At 48.4% G+C, this 16,920-nt stretch overlaps 1 protein-coding gene and 1 long non-coding RNA gene across 4 annotated transcripts in view; one reads left to right on the top strand and one right to left on the bottom strand.

Moving 5' to 3' along the window:
• LHFPL5 (LHFPL tetraspan subfamily member 5) overlaps positions 1-15,932 on the top strand; it is a 21,268-nt gene extending 5,336 nt beyond the window's left edge. Inside the window, exons 2-4 of the mRNA XM_006144173.2 lie at positions 2,662-2,898; positions 11,383-11,407; positions 15,763-15,932. Coding sequence (XP_006144235.1) covers positions 2,662-2,898; positions 11,383-11,393 — 248 coding nt within the window. The 3' untranslated portion in view covers positions 11,394-11,407; positions 15,763-15,932. The remainder of the gene's footprint in view (positions 1-2,661; positions 2,899-11,382; positions 11,408-15,762) is intronic.
• On the bottom strand, positions 2,216-11,622 carry LOC102491940 (uncharacterized). 3 transcript variants are annotated; one of them, XR_001370065.2, is made up of 6 exons: positions 11,363-11,622; positions 6,255-6,309; positions 5,911-6,019; positions 5,631-5,817; positions 2,471-2,561; positions 2,216-2,265 (listed from the first exon to the last, which is right to left on the bottom strand). It is a non-coding gene; the product is annotated as an uncharacterized LOC102491940 (long non-coding RNA). The 3 variants fall into 3 exon arrangements; XR_333930.3 differs by having other exon boundaries at positions 5,631-6,019; XR_001370066.2 differs by lacking the exons at positions 2,216-2,265; positions 2,471-2,561 and adding an exon at positions 3,217-3,963 and having other exon boundaries at positions 5,631-6,019.
• Positions 15,933-16,920: the final 988 nt, after the last annotated feature.

Genomic DNA, 16,920 nt, shown 5'->3' with positions numbered 1-16,920 from the left:
GGGGGGTGCACTTTGAAGTCAGGCAGTCGGAAGGTTGTTCAGGGCTTGGTTCTGGCTTAGCTGGATGACCGGGCAGGTCACGTGGTTTCTCTGAGTCCAGAGTTTTCTAATCTTAAAGTGGGATTGTTCCCATTCGGCTGAATCCATGGGACCGTTGTCAGGGTTAACATGGTAAATGAAGGGGGCCAGGCGGTGGCGCAGTGGTAATGCACTGGGCCCACTTGGGAAGGTCCTAGGTTTGCATCCTGGGACTTCCCTGTGATCCGGGCTGGCTGAGGCAGGAGGCGGTTCACAGTGTGTGAGGACCCTGCTGGGGGGATCTGTCTGTCTCAACCTCTGTCTTTCATGAAATAAACTTAAAAAAAAAAAAAAAAGATGGAAAAGAAGTATTTGGCAATCTGTGAAAGAGCAGCATAAACGAGCTCTTTTTAAAAACATCAAAGGATGGCTCACACATTTCCTGGGGGGCCTCATCCCTACATTTACTGTGCACGTGTTTGACACCCCCCACCGGCCCTGCAAGAACAAACTGGACCCGGTGAAGGTCGCTTTGGGTCCTGTGATGTGCTTCTCTGTTTGCTCCTGAGTGGGGCTGGAAGGCAGGGCACAGCCTCAAGACTAGTCTCCAGGGGGGGTGGGGAGGAGGGCCAGGGCTGGGGAGTGGAGAAGGTAGAGGAGGCACTTCCCGCTGCAGGGCGGCTGTGCTTGGGCTATAGTCCCGGAGCAAGTCACCTGTGCTTTGCCCTAAGAAGTGGGGGGACGGTGGGAACGTGGAAATTCGAGTTGTGAATCCCAAGCCGGTGAAGGCACAGGGTGTCCGTGCGCGGTAGCTAAACCCTGCTGTGAGCACTTGTCCAAAATCAGCTCCTCTGAGCCTCACAGCAACCCCAGCAGGAAGGTGCTGTTAGTGCCTCTTCTTCTTAGCCTCCCCTTTTGTTTTGTTTGGTTTTCCAAAGGGCATTTGAGCACACCAGAGAGAGAGGCAGAATCCCCCAATGAGGCGTCTCGCCACGATCCCTTTCCCTTCATTTCTGCACCCAGTCAGGACTTGGGGTACGCATGCACATGTACCTGGCATGTTTTCCAAGACGCTGGGCTGGGATTCCAATCACGTGGGATCTGGTTTCCAACAGACTGTGGAGCTGGCCCACCTTTGCTTTAAAAGAAAAGTTTATTTCTTCCGTGCCTCCCATGAGAGTGAGAGAGAAAGAGCAGGACAGAGATACGGCACCCTCGACTCCCGACAGAGTCTTGGTGCCTCTCTCTCCCCCAGCCTCAGCAGGCCCCGGGCGTGTGGACGTGGGTGTCCTGCACACTCGGGTCTCCAGAAAGAACGCAGCGCCCTCCCGTGGAGGTCGGCCTCCAGAGCACGTTTTACTGCTGTGCCGCCCTGCAGGCCTCTGCCTCCACTTTGCGGATGGGGAAACCGAGGTGAAGAAAGCATGAATAGCTCGCTGTAAGTCACGCAGCCAGCCGGTGAAGTGCTGGGCTGGAAATCCAGGTAGCCTAGCCTAGCCTTTCTCGGGTTTTCCTATTAAGAGAAGCACCTGGGGAACCAGCAGTTAGCGTAATGGCTATGTCGCTGGACTCCCACGTAGTCGACCACGGTTCGAGTCCCGGACCCAGTGGCTTAAAACTCACGCTGGGCGCGTGTGCGTGCGTGCCCAAGATCCCGAGAGGAGAACGGAGGAGAAGGGATTGCGGTGTGACCATCCCCCCTGGGGGGTATTTCTTGCTTTCTGTCTCTATGTCTCTCTCTGTCTGTCTGGCGAGCGCACGCGCCCTACAGTGAAAATCTCTCCAAAAAAAAAAAAAAAAGAGAAGCACCTGGAGGAGCTGGCAGGTGGCACAGTGGTTAAGGTGCTGGACTCCTACATGGTGGACCACGGTTCGAGTACTAGACCTGGCAGCTTGCTTGCTCATTCTCCCTCTCTCTGGTGAGCGTACATGCCCTATAATAAATCGAAATAATAAAAATAGTAAACAAATACTTTTTTTTTTTAAGAGAGAAAGAGAGGCACCTGGAAGACTGGAATTCCTGAGCCCAACCTTGACCAGGGGTTCAGCATTTTAAATAAATATTCTAGGATTCTTTACTTCAGGGACGTGTGGGCAACTGCACCGGGCAGTGCTGGGGAAACGTGAGCACGAAACCTGCTTGTGAGTAGAAGGTTCAGGAAAGGCCATCCAGGACTGAGCCGGAGGGCCTTCCTGTCGTCACTGACTCAGACACCTGGGTTGTGGGACGTGCCGTGACGCCATGAGCTGTAGAAAGGAAAGCGTTTCTCATCAGACCGTGGCCTCAAACATCAGCCATGTTGGAGTACGAACAAAGGGGCGTCTCAGGAGAGATGAGCTCTCTGGGCTGGGACCAGACTTGGGGGCTTAGAAACCAGGGCAGCAGTGCCTCCTTGAGTCCGAGGCAAGGGAAACAGCTGGGTGGGCCACCTGGCGCAGTGGCAGGACCCACCTGGGCTGGCTCAGCTCTGCCTCGCCCGGCCATCGTGTCCCGGGGCTGGTGGCTTTCGCTCTCGGTGGGAGCTGCCTCTGTGTCTCTCAAGCTGTCAGCACAGGAGAGAGGAGGTGACAAGATCACACCAGTGCAAGGCGGGAGGCAGCAGGCTGGCACACCCGCCCCGCTGACCCCTCTTGTCCCCTCAGCCACAGGCCTGATGATTGGCTGCCTGGTCTACCCGGATGGCTGGGACTCAAGCGAGGTGCGGCGCATGTGTGGAGAGCAGACGGGCAAGTACACGCTGGGCCAGTGCACCATCCGCTGGGCCTTCATGCTGGCCATCCTCAGTATCGGCGACGCCCTCATCCTCTCCTTCCTGGCGTTCGTGCTGGGCTACCGGCAAGACAAGCTCCTCCCCGATGACTACAAGGCGGACGGCAAAGGTAACCTGGCCTCCCCACAATGTCACCCCGGCCTGGGGATCCTGGGGATGGGGTGGGATTCTTCCCAGCCAGTCACCTGAGGCTTGGCCTTGGCCATTGGGCAGGGGCACCAAGGTCGATCAGACGCAGCCCTTGTCCCCTCCAGGACAAAGGCCAGTGGAGGGCTGCAAGCTGGCAGGTGGTACAGCAATGGGAGACCCGTGTAGAGAGGCTGCCTGTGAGGGAGGGGTGCTCTCCACCCTCAGAGTACAGGGAGAGAGCGTCCTCCAGCCTGGGAGCAGAACCTGGTCTCCCCGAGAAGGAGGCACTGAGGCTGGGTCCCGAGTAATCGTGGGAGCTTGTTAGATGGGAAGAAACAATGGGGAGCAGAGGGGCGAGCTGCTGGGGAGGGGAAGAAGGCCAGTCTAGCTGGGATACATGAGGATGGCCCAGCACGCTCAGAGGTGACAGCCACAGCAGTGCAGCGGGTGGAGCCCGAGTTCCGACGTCGGGCAGCCTTGAGGCCCTTCGTGTGTCCATCCTGTTTCATCCCCTCATTCGGATCCTACCCACTAGTCATAGGTCCAGGCGGAACCTCCAGGAGGCTTCATGAAGCCTACGGCTTCCCGTTGGTCTCCTTCCCGCCTTGGCCACTCCTTAGGCTCTTCCCTGTCTGGCTAGAGGGGCTTTTTCAGAACATGCACCTCATCTGGTAGTCAGTGGGTGGGGCCTGCTACACCCCTGTGAATCCAGGAACGCCTGCTCTCACCTGGTGGCCACCATTAGGGACCTGTGGCACCCGAGGGGCTTCGTCAATCTCTTTTCCCCACAGTCGTCTTCATATTAGCCCTCAGACCTGGACGAGAAGCAGCCAAACCCCTTTGTCCCCATGTGGCCCAGACGCTTCCCACATGACGAATTTGAGGCCCAGGAGGGAGACTTCCCCAGAGGTTCCAGGAAGGTGGTGCGAGGCAGGGAGGAGCCCAGAATTCAGGTCTTCTCGGGCTGAGCCTGGGCCTGCGTCTCTGCAGGAAAGCCCCCTGAGTCACTGCACCGTTTTCAAGGTGGAAGACGAGACTCACGTACCTGTTATGTATTAAAGATGGAAGCCAGCCAGATTACCAGAAAGAGCTGGGCCAGCGAGAAGAAGAGAAGAGGAGGTGTTTTCCATTGCAGTAGACGCTGGCAGCTCTCGGGTTGTGGAAGGCTTAGGGCTGGGTCCTTTGAGGACCCCGTACCGGGAAGGGAAATGGAGCTAACATTGACTGATCTCTTCCATGTGCAGGAGCGATACAAGGTGTGTTCACGGGGGCCTTTGTTAACCAGCACAGCAACCCCGTGAGGAGCTGTCTGGACTGGGGATCCTAGCAGCTATGCACACACCAGCACTTTCTCCAGGGAAGGAGGTTTGTCCAGAGAGAACTTAGCAGGAGCTGTTGACATTTCACATAGTCTCAGCCTCAAGGCAGGCCCGCTTTACATCTGCTTTGTGGGGCCGGCAGGTGGTGTGGTGGTTAAGGCTGCTGGACTCCCACATGGCCAGCCGTGATTCGAGTCTCGGACCTACTGCTGGACTTTCTCACTTTTGCTCTCTCTCTGTCTCTCTCTGGTAAAATTAAAACAAACAAATAAATAAAGTTGAAGAAAATAATTATTTAAAAAAATTAGATCTGCTTTGATATGGGGCTGGCAGGTGGCATGGTGGCTGACGTGCTGGATTCTCACGTGACTGACTACAGGTCGAGTCCCATACCTGGAAGCTTGCTTTTTTTCTCTCCCTCTGTCTCTTTTTTGGTCAAATTTTAAAATAATAATAATAAATCAAATTAAGTAAATAATTCTTTTTTTCAAGAGACAGTTTTGCTATAGGATATGTGTGCTCATCAGAGAGACAGAGAGAGACAGAGAGAGAGGGAGAATCCCCCCTAGGGGGGATGGCCATACCACAATCCCTTCTCCAATCTCCTCTCAGGGTTTTGGGCACACACACACATACATGCCCGGCGTGAGTTTTAAGGCACCCATCTGGGACTCAAACCGTAGTTGATTACATGGGAGTCCAGCGATATAACCATTATGCCATCTGGTCCCAATAAATAATTCTTTCCAAAAATATCTGCCTGGATGCATACACAGTCTCTCTACTTGTTTGCATTCTTTCTTTTTTCAGAAGATAATTTTTTAGTCAAAACCAAATTTTATTCACATAAATTCCCTTTAAAGGACTTTCTTACTCTTTTTAAATTGGGACTTACCTATTTTATTTATTATATTTTTAAAAGGTTTTTGCCCTAGGGCACACATGCTCATCAGAGAGAGAGAGATAGAGATGGTGAGAGAGAAAGTAAGAAATCATCCCCTAGGGAGATAGATGGCCATGCCACAATTCCTTCTCCTCTGTTCCGCTCCCAGAATCTGGGCACACACGCACACGCCACCGGGTCCAGGACTCAAACCGTGGTCAGCCATGTGGGAGTCCAGCAATGTAACCACTACACCATCTGCTGGTCCCACTTATTTTACTTTTTTAAGTGCAGGAGGATACATGCACTAGCGAGAGACAGAGAGACAGAGAAAGAGAAAAAAACAAGCACCCCTCAATGGGGTGTGGTCGCACCACAACCCCCCGTTTTCCTCCACTTATGCATTTGTCAGCCCATCAGGATTTTGCGCATGCCTACGCTTTTCTAGCTGGCAGGGCCACAGCTCGAACTGCAGTAGGCCATGGGGGAATCACAGCTCACGGTGCTTACCTGGTGTGCTACAGGCGCCAGCCCTTAAGTCCTTTCTTGAGAAGAGATGTTTTGTTCATTTGACATTTCATTAATTCATCAAAATGTCAATAACTCGATTCTTCTTCCTTGTCTGCCTTCTTTCATATCCATGCACTTTGTCCTCTATCTTTTCAGATTTATTTCTCCCCATATTTTAGTTTTTTCACTAGCAAAAGTTAGTTTTAGTTTGTTTGTTACCTTTCAAATGCATCCACATAACCATTCTGAAAACTTCTAGTTACTCAATGAAAGTCCTTACTTTTTCTGTCAAAGCATGAAATTGGGGTCAGGAGAATCAGCTTTGAGTCCCAGTTCTTCCAAGCCTTTTTCTTATTTTTTAAAGTTTTGCTTTCAGGTGTGTGTGCTCACTGGGGAGAAACAAAAGATTTAGAGAAAGAAGGAAAGTGAGAAATCATCCTCCAGGTGTGGCCACACCACAACGCCTTCTCTCCACTCTCTCCTTGGGATTTTGGACATGCATACGCAAACACCTGGCATGATCGTTAAACTGCCAGGTCCACAGTTCAGACTACCTAGTCAGCCATGTGGGGTCCAGTCACCTTAAACTCCATGCCACCTGCGTCCCTTCCCAGTCATTCTTACCCGAGCGTTCTTTCCACAGGCACGAAGTGTCCGGATCCTCTCTGCAGACCTTGTGCTGTAATTTGAGGGCCAATGAGGCAGTGCTAGGAGGTGGAACTTGGTGGGAGGTGCTAGGGACATGGAGGTGGTTCCTCATGAATAATTAATGCTGTCTCTGGGGAGGGCTCAAGTTCGGGGAGAATGGGTTGACATTCACACAAGTTGGGGCCCAGCTGCAGAAGTATGTGCTGGTAGACACTGCTCCTCAGCAGGCTCAGCCTTACGGGTTTAATGCTCAGCTCACCCTAAAAGTCAGCACAGTATCTACTTGGGAGTCTCAGATAGAAAGACCTCAACAGAAAGAGACCCTGTCTTTTTTTTTTTTTTTGGAGAGGTTTTCGCTATAGGGCGCGTGCGCTCGCCAGACAGACAGAGAGAGAGACATAGAGACAGAAAGCGAGAAATCACCCCCCAGGGGGAATGGTCACGCCGCAATCCCTTCTCCTCCATTCTCCTCTCGGGATCTTGGGCATGCACGCACACGCGCCCGGCGTGAGATTTAAGCCACCAGGTCCGAGATGCGAACCGCGGTCGACTACGTGGGAGTCCAGCGACATAGCCATTACGCTAACTGCTGGTTCCCATACCCTGTCTTAAAACAAAACAAAACTTGCTTGCCTGCAGAGCTTTCTGTCTTTACACATACCCGCTTTTCTTTCAGCCTCAACAAAACATTGTCGAAAGAAATGAAAGACTTAAAGAAATAAAAGACCTGGGAACCGGCAGTTAGCGTAATGGCTATGTCGCTGGACTCCCATGTAGTCGACCGTGGTTCGAGTCCGGGACCCGGTGGCTTAAACTCACGCCGGGTGCATGTGCGTGCGTGCCCAAGATCCCGAGAGGAGAATGGAAGAGAAGGGATTGCAGAGTGACCATCCCCCCTGGGGGGTGATTTCTCACTTTCTGTCTCTATGTCTCTCTCTGTCTGTCTGGCGAGTGCACGCGCCCTATAGCGAAAACCTCTCCAAAAAAAAAAGGAAAGAAAAGAAAAGAAATAAAAGACCTAAAGAAATAGAAAGACATCCTACATTCATGGATGAAAAGATTTCTTTTTCTTCTTTTTTGGAGAGGTTTTTGCTACAGGGCGCGTGCATTTGTCAGAGAGAAAGAGAGAGACAGGGAGACAGAAAGCGAGAAATCACCCCCCCAGGGGGGATGGCCATGCCGCAATCCCTTACTCCTCCATTCTCCTCTCGGGATCTTGGGCACGCATGCACATGTGCCTGGCGTGAGTTTAAGCCACTGGGTTAAACTGCTGGTCCCAAGGGGACCAGCAGATAGCGTAATGGCTATGTCACTGGACTCCCGTGTAGGCGACCATGGTTCGAGTCCCAGACCCAGTGGCTTAAACTCACGCCAGGCACATGTGCATGCGTGCCCAAGATCCCGAGAGGAGAATGGAGTAGTAAGGGATTGCAGCATGGCCATCCCCCCTGGGGGGGTGATTTCTCGCTTTCTGTCTCTCTGTCTCTCTAGTGAGCACACACGCCCTATAGCAAAAACTTCTCAAAAAAAAAAAAAAAGAGTTCAGTAATAGACCCAAACACTTACGTCTAATTGACTTCAGCAAGGGAGAAAGACCATTCAGTACAGAAAAGAATAATTTTCCAGCAAATCATGCTGGAACAACCAGATATCTACATGCAAAAGAATAAAGTTGAACCCTTACCTCGTGCCTTATAAAAAAACTAACACAAAATGGTTCAAAGACCTAAATATAAGATACCAAACTATAAAAATCTTAGAAGAGGGGCCAGCAGGTGGCATAGTGGTTAAGGCGCTGGACTCTCAGATGGTTGACCACAGTTCAAGTCCTGGACCTGGAGGCTTGCTTTTTCACTTTTTCTGTCCGTCTGTCTGTCTTTCTCTGATGAGCACATGTGCTCTAGAGCAAATTAAAAAAATAATAATAATGGAACCAGTGGTTAGAGTAATGGCTATGTTGCTGGATTCCCATATAGTTGACTGCAGTTCGAGTCCTAGACCTGGTGGCTTAAACTCACACTGGGCGCGTGTGCGTGCGTGCCCAAGATCCTGAGAAGAGAATGGAGGAGAAGGGATTGAGGCATGGCCATCCTCCCAGGGGTGATGTCTCTCTTTCTATCTCTCTGTCTCTGTCTTTCTGGCAAGCGCATGTGCCCTATAGCAAAAACCTCTCCAATAATAGTAATAATAATAACACATAAAATTAAATACATAATTCTTAAAAAAAATAAAGAAGAAAATGGGACCAGCATTTGGTGTAATGGCTATGTCTTTGGACTCCCATGCAGTCATCCGCAGTTTGAGTCCCAGACCCGGTGGCTTAAACTCACGCCGGGCACGTGTACATGCGTGCCTAAGATACCAAGAGGAGAATGGAGGAGAAGGGATTACAGCATGGCCATCTTCCTTAGAGGGTGATTTCTCACTTCTGTCTCTCTGTCTCTCTCTGTCTTTCCGGTGAGCTCACATGTCCTATAGCAAAAACCTCTCAAAAAAAAAAGAAAAATGAAAAACATACGTTCACAGAAAAACTTATACACATAACAACATGATAGCCAATGAGTGAGAACAACCCAAATGTCCATCAACTAATGAATAAAAAACAAAATCAGTATATCCATACAATGAAATATCATCCAGCCATAAAAATAAATGAAGTACTGGGAAACCAGCAAGTGGCGTAGTGGTTAAGACGCTGGACAAACCCACGTGGCCGACCACGGTTTGAGTCCTGGACCTGGTGGCTTGCTTTCTCACTTTCTCTCTGTCTCTCTTTAGTCAAATTGAAATAAATGAGTAAATAAAATTAAATAAATAATCTTTTAAAAAAATGAAGTACTGATAACTGCTCCAACGTGGGTGAACCTTGAAAATATGAAAAGTGATGGGCCAGCAGGTGGCGTGATGGTTAAGGCCGCTGGACTCCCACATGGCTGACTGCAGTTCAGGTCCCGGCCCTGGCAGCTTGCTTTCTCAATTTCTCTCTCTCTGTCCCTCTCTAGTTAAAGTAAAATAAATAAATAAAGTTAAATAATATAATTATTTAAAAAAAAAACCCTGCAAAACTCTATTAAGAACACATATGTAAGACTTTTTAAAAAAAGAAAACCTAGTGGAAGAAGCCAAACATGAAAGACTGGCTTCCATTTGTACGTATACTATTCCATTTATATACAATGTTCAGATTAGGAAAAGAAAACTGAGACTGGAAGCAGATGAATTGCCGCCTGGGGCAGGAAGAAGGAAGAATAGAAGGTGCTAATTAGGGCAGGGCTTCCTTTTAGGGTGCTGGAGTGTTTTAGAGTCAGACAGCGCTGATGGTTGCATAATCCAGTGACCGCACTACAAACAGCTCCGTTAAATGAGTACATTTGATGCTGGGAATTATTTATTTAACTTTAGTTATTAATTCAATCATTTTTGTTTGACCAGAGAAAGACAAACACACAGAGAAAAGGAAAGTGAGAAAGCAAGTCACCAGGTCTGGGACTCAAACTGTGGTCAGCCATGTGGGAGTGTCTAGGGCCTTAACCACCATGCCACCTGCTGGTCCTTTTTTTTGAGAGAGATTTTTGCTACAGGGCTTGTGTGCTCGCCAGAGAGACAGAAAGAGAGACATATAGACAGAAAGCGAGAAATCACTCCCCAGAGGGGCTAGCCACACGGCAATCCCTTCTCCTCCATTTTCCACTTTGGATGCACACACACACATGTGCCTGGCTTGAGTTTTAAGCTGCTGGGTGGGTCCAGGACTCGAACCACAGCTGACCATGTGGGAGTCCAGCGATGTAACCATTATGTCATCTATTGGTCCTGGTGAATTTTATATATGTATATATTAGAGAGATTTATTGCTATAAGGAACATGTGCTCACCGGAGACAGAGACAGAGGTGAGAAATCACCCTCCCTGGGGAGATAGGTTCACTGAAATTCCTTCTCCTCCATTCTCCTCTTGGAATTTTGGGCATGCATGCACACATGCCCGGTGTGAGTTTTAAGCTGCCAGATCCAGGACTCGAACCATGGTCAACTACATGGGAGTCCAGCAACATAACGTTATGCCCTCTTTTGGTCCCTGGTGAATTATATTATTAAAAACAGGGGCCGGCAGGTGGCATGGTGGTTAGACACTGGATTTCCACATGGCTGACCGTGGTTTGAGTCCCAGACCTGGTGGCTTGTTTTTCCCTTTCTGTCTCTGTCTGATCAAATTAAAAAATGATAATAGCAAATGGAATTTAAAAATAAATGATTATTTTTAAAAACTGTGCTGAGGATTCAGTACCACGTACAGAGCACTGATGCTGTCTGTACATTGTAGAGAATTAGTAAATACTAATCTGACCCGGCCCAGAAGGTGCAGGCAGTAGCACACCGGAATTCAGTGCTGGGCACCGCAGGTTTGGATCCTTGAATTGGCCTGAAAACATCCTGGGTGAATTCAAGGGCAACTGAGATCCTGAGGAGCTGGAGGGCGGGAGTCACAGCATGACAAGATTCTGTTGAGGGTTATCCTTTTCTGTCCCTTGAGTGCTTTCTATCATTAAAAAAAAAAAAAAAAAGATTCATTTCCTGTCTTTTTAGTATCTCCACTTGTTAAAAGCTTATTTATTTCTTGAGAGAGAGAGAGAGAGAGAGAGAGAGAGAGAGACAGGACCCCCAACAGTGTCCAGCCCCAGCCCCAGCGCTCCAGATGGCGGGCATGTATGATGTATGTGCCTGGCATGCTCAGGGAGTTCTCAGATATGAACCTGCAGCCTTCCCATGCGGGTTAGCTTCACGGAGAGCCGTGTTGTACCACTGTGCCACCCTGTGGCCCTCGGTAGCGCTACTTCTTAGGCCACCTGCCCGCCGGTAACGCCACCGTGCTCCCGCTGCCCACCCACAGCTCCAGGCGCCTCTTAACACAGGCGTGCGGAAATCTGCTCCAGAGCTTCCCGCTGGCAAGGAAGACTCTCGGGCAATGCACATGACAAGCGGTAAACATTATGCAGGAAAGCTCACTTTCTGGAAAGTGAGGCATCTGTTCTATTAATAGTTTGGAGTGCGCAGTAAACACAAGGCTTGGTCGTAAATACGTACTGTTCTCTCTTTCATTGCAGAGGAAGTGTGAAGCGCTGGCGGCCGGTGAGTAATTCTACCGGAGGGTGGTCTGTGTGCCTTTGGAAACGCCGGGGCCTCTGGGCTTCCTGATCAAATCCGCGGGCGGATGACTCATGGGGTTGGACTGTAGGCGCAAGGTGTGGCCAGGGAATAGTGGGTGGGGTGCAGGAGCTGTCTGGCTTCTGAGACCATCACTAGGGGGCAAACAGGAAGCCTTTAGTTTTACTTGTACTGTAAGATGTGGGAAAAGAACAGGGAGAGAAGAAATAATTTAAAACAGGCAGGGGGTTAGTTTTGTTGTGGTGTCTGGCAACAAGAACGGACTGTTTTTAGAAGTCATTGTCATTTGGATTCTATTTTCAGAAAAATTTTTAAGTGATTTGTAAAAAAACATATTAGAAAGCCTACTAAAATAAAAAATAAAAGCCATAGAGAGGAAAGAAAATATTCAAGAAAGCTAGACTAACAGAATTACTATATTGGATGTTAAATTTAGCTCTATGCTTCCCGATAGCTGAGGCAGAAAGAAAAAGTTTTGATGTTGGTTCAAAAAATGACAGTGTATTAATATCTCTTTTTAAAAAATAATTTTATTTAACTTTATTTATTCATTTATTTTAATTTGACTAGAGAAGGACACAGTGAGAGAGAGAGGGAAAGTGAGAAAGTAAGCCACCAGGTCTGGGTTTAGTATCTCCACTTGTTAAAAGCTTATTTATTTCTTGAGAGAGAGAGAGAGAGAGAGAGAGAGAGAGAGAGAGAGACAGGACCCCCAACAGTGTCCAGCCCCAGCCCCAGCGCTCCAGATGGCGGGCATGTATGATGTATGTGCCTGGCATGCTCAGGGAGTTCTCAGATATGAACCTGCAGCCTTCCCATGCGGGTTAGCTTCACGGAGAGCCGTGTTGTACCACTGTGCCACCCTGTGGCCCTCGGTAGCGCTACTTCTTAGGCCACCTGCCCGCCGGTAACGCCACCGTGCTCCCGCTGCCCACCCACAGCTCCAGGCGCCTCTTAACACAGGCGTGCGGAAATCTGCTCCAGAGCTTCCCGCTGGCAAGGAAGACTCTCGGGCAATGCACATGACAAGCGGTAAACATTATGCAGGAAAGCTCACTTTCTGGAAAGTGAGGCATCTGTTCTATTAATAGTTTGGAGTGCGCAGTAAACACAAGGCTTGGTCGTAAATACGTACTGTTCTCTCTTTCATTGCAGAGGAAGTGTGAAGCGCTGGCGGCCGGTGAGTAATTCTACCGGAGGGTGGTCTGTGTGCCTTTGGAAACGCCGGGGCCTCTGGGCTTCCTGATCAAATCCGCGGGCGGATGACTCATGGGGTTGGACTGTAGGCGCAAGGTGTGGCCAGGGAATAGTGGGTGGGGTGCAGGAGCTGTCTGGCTTCTGAGACCATCACTAGGGGGCAAACAGGAAGCCTTTAGTTTTACTTGTACTGTAAGATGTGGGAAAAGAACAGGGAGAGAAGAAATAATTTAAAACAGGCAGGGGGTTAGTTTTGTTGTGGTGTCTGGCAACAAGAACGGACTGTTTTTAGAAGTCATTGTCATTTGGATTCTATTTTCAGAAAAATTTTTAAGTGATTTGTAAAAAAACATATTAGAAAGCCTACTAAAATAAAAAATAAAAGCCATAGAGAGGAAAGAAAATATTCAAGAAAGCTAGACTAACAGAATTACTATATTGGATGTTAAATTTAGCTCTATGCTTCCCGATAGCTGAGGCAGAAAGAAAAAGTTTTGATGTTGGTTCAAAAAATGACAGTGTATTAATATCTCTTTTTAAAAAATAATTTTATTTAACTTTATTTATTCATTTATTTTAATTTGACTAGAGAAGGACACAGTGAGAGAGAGAGGGAAAGTGAGAAAGTAAGCCACCAGGTCTGGGACTCGAACCACGGTTGGCCATGTGGGAGTCTGCCCTTAAACACCACGCCACCAGCTGGCCCCTACAGTGTTTTAATTTCTTTACTGTCTTTTATGCTTTCAAAATGTGATTTAACAAAAACGTTAAGGAATATATTTTTTTAAAAAAGAACCCCCCACAGTAGTGTCACCTCCCCAGTAGCTGCCATTTATGACGACCTGTGGCAGGCCAGGAGCTGTGTGGGTAGGTGGGATTATATTCATTCAAACTTTTTTGCAAAGTACCTTCCAATCCTTGACGACATAGATACACTTTTTTGAATAATTATAAATAGTTCCCCCACCCTACCTAAATATTTTTAAGAGTAACAGTATGTATAAAAAATTACCTGGAGATCTTGTTAAAATGCATAGTTTCCTCCTGGTCCTTTTTCCCCAGTATGCTGAACTCACTGAAGAGAAAGAGGGAGTAGAGGAGAGGGAGAAAGTACCCCCCCAAAATTGGGGTGTGGTCATATCAGAATCCCTGCTCCATTTCTTTGTCCTGTTGGGGACAAAGAATTTGGGGCTTGCACATGCACACCTACCGAGTTTTTAAAGCTGCAGGGACCGGGATTTGAACTGTGGTCAGCCATGTGGGATCCAACTCCCTTAACTACTAGGCCAGGGTTGGCCCTAAAATGCAGGTTCTGGTGCAACTGGTGGACAGGGGCTACAGGTGCTGCCTCCCTCCCTTCCTTCTTTCTTCCCTTTCTAAGTTTCCTTCTTTCAAGAGAGAGCGTTTGAGAGAGAGATAAGACCCTTGACAGGGTCTCATACCGAAGTCCTGCCCAGCCTCCCAGGCAGGCAGGGTCACTGGTGCACGCAGACATCCGGTGTGTTCAGGTCACCCTAGGATCTGAACCCGGGTCTTCCACCTGGCTCCAGTGTTGTGCAGTGGTACCCTACCGCTGTGGCAGGGTCAGAAGCTGCATTTCTAACTGGCTTGTGGGTGGGCTGCCGGCACAGTAATCACTTAGAGTAGCAAATTATTAGAGTGCAACTTTTTCCCTGTTGTTTTTGCAATATTATTATTTTTTAAAGAATTATTTCCTTTATTTTATCATGATTATTTTGTAATTTGACCAGAGCGAGACAGAGAGAGAGAGAAAAAGACAAAGCAAGCTACTTGAACTGTGGTCAGCCATGTGGGCATCCAGCGCCTTTTAACCACCACGCCACCTGCCGGCCCTGCAGTTTTATTTTTTATGAGAGAGAGTGCAAGCAGACGAAGGAGGAAGAGGTGGGTTTCTTGAGAGGACCTTGCCACACTGAGTTACCTTCTGCCCTACCTCCTGGCCAGCTAGAATCATAGGCACGTACCACGAGCCTGGCCTGTTCAGGTTGGGGCAGGAACTTTTTAAAAATATTATTTATTTAATTTATTAATTAATATTATTATTTTCATTTAACCAGAGAGAGACAAAGAGGGAGAGAAAGGGAAAGTGACAAGGCAAGCTGCCAGGTCTGGGGTCTGAACCACAGTTGGCCATGTGGGAGACAGCGTCCAACCCCCCACCACCTGATGGCCCTGGGTCGGGAACTTAACCTGGGCCTCCATGAGGCCTCAGCCATTGTGCAGCATTACCCGCTCACTTGTTTCACTGCAGCTGGGATGCAATATTATTAAAGCTGCATTTTGTTTTAAAATTCTGCCAGAGGGTACGTGCACTCACTAGAGAGGGAAAGCAAGAAAAGTGAGAAATCCCCCCACCCCCCATGGAGAAGAGCCATGCCACAATCCCTTCCCCATTCCTCTTTCCTTTCAGGATTTTGAGCATGCATGCATACGTGCCTGGTGTGTTTCTCAAACCACTGGGTCCAGGACTTGAACTGTGGTCAGCCATGTGGGACCTAGCCACCGCAACCATGTTACCAACTGGGCCCGTTTATTAGTTTTATAAAGCCACACATTTCTCAGTATGGGTGTACCGTTATTTCCTGAACCAAACCTTGGTTCCCAGACATTTAGTGTTAACTCTAATAGTCAATAATTTTACTTTTATTGGCAAATTCCCAAATGGAATTACTGAATCAAAGGACACCTTACACCTCTATGTCTGCCTTTTAAGTTTTTATTTTTTGGCACTACATTTTCTTTAAAGAATTATTTAATTTTATTTATTATTATTTTTAAAATTTGCTGCAGGGCACAAGCACTCACCAGAGAGAGAGAGAGAGAGAGAGAAAGCCACCAGGTTCAGGACTTGAACTGCAATTGAGCGGGCCTGAGGTTCAGTTCCTGGGCCAACCTGAACACGCTGCTTGTGCATGTGATGCTGGCTGGCTGGCAGGCTTTGGGGTAGGGATCATGGTCTGACAAGACCGTGTTGGGAAAGTACCCCCCCCATGAAATAAACTTTTTTAAAAAAAAGTGACCACACATATGATGTTTCTATTAGCTTTAAAAAGTGACAAATTTTATAATCTTGCAATCTTTTTTTTTTTCTTTTAACACAGGTATATTTCCCAGACAATGGAAAGTTACAGAATCGAATTCTTCAGAGTCCAGATGCCTTCCAAGCTCCCTTGCTTCTGGCTACCACAGGCCAGAAGCCTTTCTTTTTTCTTTTTAAAGTTTTTTGCTATAGGGTGTGTGTGGCTGTGTGAGCAAAAGAGAAAGAGGGAGTCACCCCGGGGGAGGGGGTGGCCATGCAGCGATCCCCTCTCCTCCATTCTACTCTTGGGTTTTGGGGCATCCACGCACACAGCGTGATTTTCAAGCCACCTGGTCAGGGACTCCAACTGCGGTCAACGACATGGGAGTCCAGCGACATGGCCATTACGCTAACTGCTGGGCCTGTGGTCAGAAGCCTTTCATGGAGGATGAGAACCTGTTGGTCTCTTGAGTGAAGACTTGGAATGTCCTCAGAGAACTCTTCGGGTGAAGCCAAGCTGCAGTGACCCACGTGAAAGCTATTCAGACGCTGAGTGGTGTGGAGGGTGCTGACCTACTGAGGATCAAGTTCTCTTCCCGCCCCTCTCACCGGCGAGTCACTGTACCCTCTCGAGGCTCTTGTCTGCAAGCTGAGGGCTGAAGCAGTCCATCTCTAGAGGCCTCCAGGTCTGAGTCCCGACAGTCTGAATGCAGGACACACTTGGGGGCACACGGAGATGCCCAACCAGCTCCGAAAGGGCTTCTGAGGAAGAGGTGGCTGGACCTGCTGCCAACAAGCTGGATCGTTTCAAGTTGAGGTTTAGAGGGGGCTTTGTTCTTCCTTTTGACTTTTTGTTTTCTTATTGCTGCTCAGAGTGGGAAAGGGAGTGCAGGCCCCAGCATCCTTTAATATCCATTGGAAATCTAACGGAAGATCAGGTGGACGTAAGAGCAAACACTGATTTGACCTTGTCTTCCCTGGGTACCGAAAATCACATTCCCTCACTGCGTCCACACTGACCCACACAGAATTGGCTACCAGCTTTAGAAATTTCTGTCTTAAGTAATTCGTTATCGAAATGACATTTCTTGTCAAAAACTTTAGATTTAGCATACTAAATGGTGGGGCTCAATTTAGGTAATACTTCAGTGAAGCAAATGCCAAGACAAAAATAGGTTCTCAGGCCGTTTGCTCCCTGGGGGCGGTGCATGGCAACAGGATCCTGAGGACAGGGTTTTTC

This window comes from Tupaia chinensis, unplaced genomic scaffold (assembly GCF_000334495.1).
Source record: "Tupaia chinensis unplaced genomic scaffold, TupChi_1.0 Scaffold000116_1, whole genome shotgun sequence".
Taxonomy (NCBI): Eukaryota; Metazoa; Chordata; class Mammalia; order Scandentia; family Tupaiidae; genus Tupaia; species Tupaia belangeri.
Note: the sequence above shows the minus strand (reverse complement) of the source record. Positions and strands in the feature narration are given on the sequence as shown.